At 44.9% G+C, this 6,000-nt stretch overlaps 1 protein-coding gene across 1 annotated transcript in view; it reads right to left on the minus strand.

Annotated features, from left to right (window-relative positions):
• Positions 1 to 4,693, minus strand: part of LOC138267192 (extracellular calcium-sensing receptor-like) — a 38,657-nt gene extending 33,964 nt beyond the window's left edge. The window contains exon 1 of the mRNA XM_069216043.1: positions 4,485 to 4,693. Coding sequence (XP_069072144.1) covers positions 4,485 to 4,693 — 209 coding nt within the window. The remainder of the gene's footprint in view (positions 1 to 4,484) is intronic.
• Between the last annotated feature and the right edge of the window lie 1,307 nt (positions 4,694 to 6,000).

Consider the following 6,000-nt stretch of genomic DNA (forward strand, 5'->3'; position numbering starts at 1 on the left):
AGACATCTATACAGCTCTGTAGCGCATATATAACACTGTCCAAATCTACACAAATTAATGGAAGAGAATGGGAGGTCTTGGTGATAGAGATCAGGATCAGAACCAGGGTAAAAGTTAGAGGAACTTATCAAGAATTGAAAAGATGCACATTTTCCTGATTTGGGTAAAAATGTTCCTTCTTTTGCAAGACTGCTCGCACTAAAGGAAGTCCGATTCTGCAGAAAAAAAGCAGGCAAACTTTACCAAAAACCTTTTCTTTTTAGATGTTTGGGGAAGAAAATGGCACTATCACTGTGAAGATTCAATCAAACTCAAAAGCTTAGTGGAGAAGTGTGGCTCAATGGTTAGAGTGGCAGACCCTGCTGCAGAAATCTGGCCCAGGACCAGGGTTCAATTCCCGCCTCTGCGGATCTTGGGTTCAATTTCTTCAGACCTGATAATTCTCGCATCGGTGCCTAATCTAATTCATGGGTCCCACTCTGTAACTCTGGGCAATAGCTTGCTTAATCTCCACAAGGGCCCCAACAGCGCTGGGATGCCTGGCTTCACCTTGGAGGTTGCCCAGGAGTGGGCACCTCACAGGGAAAAGCCAGGAGGGGTTCCACAGCGGTATGCGTACAGCTCCTTGAGACCCTAATGGGTGAGTAGTGAGCTATACAAGTACACAGTTTTAACTCAAATCTGAAAAAATAGTCACTCTGTAATATTGCTATCTTAATATATCCTGGCACTGGCTCAACACAACTGTAGGACACCAGCGTTGACCCAGTCCAATGCTGACTTCAACATTGCACAGTGTTAGACTGAACCCCTATGTTACAAACCAACCAAACCCTGATGTTACCATGCCAACATTAACACACCAGCGTTATTAGCTCAGCAATTCTTATGTTAACACACAAGGGTTGTGCGCTAAGGGGCAGATTTAAGAGCCCCTTGCACTACTTTTGCACCGCCTTAGCGTCATTTTTTCATGCTAAGGTGACCTTTTAACGCTGCGTCATATTTACAAAGTGGCGCAATGCATGCATTGCGCCGCTTTGTAACCCCTTGCACACATTATGCCTGAACCAGGCATAATGTGTGCAAGGGGATGCATTCCCCAATTAGGGGTCTGCAAAAATGGTGCAGTGGAATCTAGGAGATTCCACTGCGTCATTTTTTTGCATTCTTTTAACGCCTGAAAAGGGGGTACACCATTGGTTATAATGGGCCCCTGTGTACTGTTGAGGGTTAGCTCCAAATTGTTGGCGCTAAACCTGAACAGTGCATAAATAGCATCAAAAATGTTCACGCTATTGCCCTGTAACCTGCGCCATGGTGCACCTTGTTTTAAATACGGCACACACATGGTGGCGGTAGGGCGTGCTAAAGGGCACAAGAAAAGTGGCGCGGAACTGGGTGCAGCACCACTTTTCTTAAATCTTACTGATCAAAAACTGCATGTCCTGGCATTTATTGGTTCTTTTTCACCCGCTACATCTTGGCAGTTTTTACCTGTTCAAATGTATTGGGTGAAAAATCCAGCTGCTGGATTATTCAAAATATTCATAATTTCGACTCCCACCCAAACAGTGCTTTGCGCGGTTTCAGAAATTAATGAGGCCTAAAACTTTACCACGACCAACTCCCCATCTACTGAATTAAGAACTTAAAAAAAATACTAATTAAAATATATCAACATTAAAACATTAACATTACCAGCTCAACATATCCTGATGCCAGCCCAACAATATTACTAAAGCGTGCCAACATCAAGACCCCCAAACCTTCAATCTCATCACACCAACACAACTAACTAAAATATTGCCAGCTCAGTACATCCTGATGTGTGGCACCTGAAGATTACTAGCTGAGAAACACACAGCCAGTGAAACTCCAGCAATACCAACCCACTGCCTCTTAATATCAGTTAATCATACTCTAACTACAAACATCCCACAGTTAGCACATCAAAATGAGTTACTCGAAGCATGCCTTCATCAATAACTACAATGTTCCAAGTTTAAAACACTGACATTAGGAATTCAGCATTTTGTGATGTTAGCATACACCAGCTATCTAAAAACGTGCTATTGACAGCGCACCCTCATTACAAATAAAAATCTAGCTAAGCGTCAGCAGGACAACATTAGCAAACCTGCCAACACTGCATTATCAACGCCACTGGGTCACACAACCTAAGGTTAGCACACCAACATTACTAACTACACCATGCAACCTTCAGCTGCCTATTATTACCCATATACTCCATCCCAGCGCTAGCACCTTAATCTCAAGAATCCTCTCCTTATTTCATAATAGTAATAAACAGATCATACGACGCTATCAGTACACCGCCATGTCAACATATTAAAATGACATTTACCTTCGACTAATAGAAACTAGCTGTCAGAATAAGAACACGCGAACTAGATTAGTAGAAGAAACTCACTATCACAGATCCAGGCTGGGTGTTGCACTAACTAGTCCCAGCGGGAGCACCTCCTTTTGGGCCAGTCTCTCCCAAGGCTACTATCGTTCAAAGAATCTGGGTGGCATTGGAAACTGTCAAGGCTACTCTATATATAAACGTAACAGTATAACATAGTGTAAAATACCACACCGTACCATACCACAACATGCTATAACATACCATACCGAACCATAACATATCATACCATACCATTCCATATCATATCAATTCATGGCATGGCATACCATGACATACCAGACTGTTCTGCAGAGCATTCCATGTCATTCCATAACAAAACATGACCTGCCATACCATACAATAGTACACCATACCATATCATAGCCTAGCATATCATACATTAACTTAGCATAGCATAACTTAAAATAAAATTACATGTCATGCATTAACGTACCACAACTTAACACAACATAACACATACCGAGACATAGTAGAACACTGTAGCATGCTACCATTACCTAATAAAATCAGATTGCAGAACACATGCAGTGCTGAATGAACTCATTACATGGCTGCACAAAAATGTTTTAACTTTGTTTCCTTGACATGCTGGCTGTAGTAAAGGAGTTTTACAGGTTTTGCAATGGTGTATCAGCCCCCAAGTCTCCCAGAAGCCTATCTTCACATTTTACATATGGAATGGCATTGTGTTTCCAATTCACATGACATTTGTGCAGCATCGCCTGCTGTGTTGCGGCCAGGCTGAAAAGCCACATGCAGAAGGATCAATACACACTGGAAAAAGTTGAATAAGACAGCACCTGGCTCTAACCCTAGAGGTGCACTCGCAACTCTATGCATACATTCTCGAAATCCCCCAAAAAATCCATAAATCTGCACCACAGGTTTCCCAATTCACATGGGTGCAGATTCATGAACTGGTGTGATTCACAAAGATTTCCAAGAGCATGCCCAGAAACGCCTGACCTTCCAGGATTCCCAGCAATACTTTCGAAACAGTTTTGTTAATTATGACTACGCAGGGGATGTATGTGTTTAACTGCACATCATGTGCAGCGGCTTGTGGGGAAATGCCAACTCCTAAGTGCAGTAACATAATTTTTTATTTCCTCCATGGGGGGAATATTCTTCCCATTGAGAAACCCCTTCCCTTAAATTCCCACCAATTATGGGTGAATTTCGATCTTTTGGCCATCCCAGAAAGGGAATGAGTTCTGCCCCTTATAAATGTATCGACCATTTTCAAACTGGTAATTAGTGGAAAACAAGTTTGTGACTGCCCACAATTTAGAAAGGCCTGCCCATCTTAGAATGAGCACTCCCCACTCCTGCCGCAGGATGTACTTCTGACCAACATTACACCATTATGGAGTAATATTGCTCACTAGTAAATGTATTTACAAATGTAAGTTGACCTGGTGTGAAAACCCTGTGCTTGTAATTTGAAGCACTGCTGTGTACAGGTTGAACTTCGACTCTTTGGTAATAGGGCTTATATATTCTGCAGAAATAGATGGAGAAACGTATTAAAAAGTATGGTATAAACTAAAGGTACATCCACAGATGGAGATGGGTGTTATGGAGGAAGGTATAGCATAAAGGTATAGCCAGTGATGAAGAGGGTCATTACGGGGGGAGATATAAAATAGAGGTACAGCCAGAGATGGAGAGGAGTGTTATTGCCCAAATTCTACAATAAAGTCAGAACAAGAGGCAGCATTTAAGTATTGATGTACTCAGATGAGGAGGGGATCAGAAGGAGAGTCCAGAGATCAGGGAGGGGGGACATTCGCTACAAAATATTTTCACAGAAGAAGATCTGTAAGTAGGAAAGCTTAGACTGAAGAGAAAGTGACAGAGCCAAAAACAAGAAAACAGTGAGGGGCGATAAGGTTTTCTGTTTGCTCACTTTTTAGGCCTATTAGTAGGGGTGTCTAGCCTAGAGATTTAACTGTGGACTTGAAACTCCGAGGGAAACATGAAGCATCCCCAGTTAAGCTGTACTAGATTCGTACTAAGGTATTAGACAAACAAAAGGCTCTACTCTTACTCGCGACAGAGGATAGGAGTGGGGGCTGCCGTGAATGTAGTTTCGGGGTCTTTCCAGTTCCAGTGCAGCGGAATTATCCCTCCAATCAGGACGTCTCCGCCCAGCTCATGGCCAGTCTCCTCCGGGTTGTCCAATGAGCACCCAGCAGAGCTGCAGAGAGGAAGAGACATGGCCACCAGCCCCAGGGTCAGCAGTGCGCTCCAGCCCATGTCTGTGCGGTGATGGGGCGAGGATGTCACCGCGGGAGGACTGTATGTGTTTGAGAATAGCAGCGACCGGATAGGATAGACGCGCACCCACAGATATTACAATGTGTGGGGATCAAAAGCTGTCTCTTGCACAGTACAACAGCCTCCCGCGCGCCACTCATCATTCTGCCAGCAGCCACGGGTTACTTGCTGCCTTTAAGCAAGTTTTCAACTAAAAATAGAATCCCCAGATGATGTCATTTTTTTTTAGAGAAAATGAAGCCCCCCTGGAAATATGATTTTTCTTCCTTTGGGAGGTTTCATCGACGTCATTGCTTTATGAGAGGTCTGGGCTATCAAAAAAACATCTGGGAATCTTCAGGTCAATAATGATGTATACAGATAAGACCCAAATTCCACACTTAGTTTTGTGTCAGGCGAACTCGCTGGTGGAAGTGAGTCACCGTGCGTGAGGAGCATGTTTAGCACAAGTAGCAGTGCAGCTCTCCTCACAGGAAAGATGCCACAGCACGTGCAGCGGCCCCGCGAGCGTCAGTCACACACGTGCCACGTAAGGCACAGACAGAAGCAGTGGAAGCTTTTCCCGCACAGAACCCATTTATCAAGGGCGTCAGACATGTCGGCTTCTTTCTCAAAGAACACGTCCAGTAGGATTAGAAAGGGGTGCAAGGTTGATACCGCTTACACAGAGAAACCATGCTGAACATATCATTTTTCATTAATTAAGATATGGTCTAAGGCCTTAGCATGTCAGCCAGCTCCTCTGCTCATCCGTAATTGCCTCAGCCCCCTTTTTATGAGGAAAGAGGGACCCCCTTACTCTTTCACTCCATCTTTAGTGGAGAGGAAGACCTGAGGATGTCCCGCCATTCAGGGCACACGTCCCTTCGGTTCCACTTCAGGGGCGGGAAGGATGTCCCGGCCACACAGCACGGGCCCAGCCGCCCGCCACATCTCACTTAGGCCTTCCCCACCCACGAAGGGAAAGGGCTCGTGGGAAGCACCAGGCCCGGGCTGCAGCCCGGGGCAGTACACGTCCTTGCCTTTGCTTGAGGTGGAGCTATCAGGTGGGTTTCCAGACAAGGCACAGAGGGGGTGTTAGCTTCTAGCACATCCCTGGCACACTGGCTGCAACACGGAATAAGCCCGCTCTGGAGACCTATAATGCAGGATCTCATGGAGGGAGGCAGCTCCGTGGTAGCAGTAGTGTAATAACTTTTTTGGTAGAGTAGGGATCTGACGTGACCGAGTCAGCAAAAGAAAAATACATCGAAAATAGGCTGGGCCCGGAGGGAGTTATCACATCA

This window comes from Pleurodeles waltl, chromosome 12 (assembly GCF_031143425.1).
Source record: "Pleurodeles waltl isolate 20211129_DDA chromosome 12, aPleWal1.hap1.20221129, whole genome shotgun sequence".
Taxonomy (NCBI): domain Eukaryota; kingdom Metazoa; phylum Chordata; class Amphibia; order Caudata; family Salamandridae; genus Pleurodeles; species Pleurodeles waltl.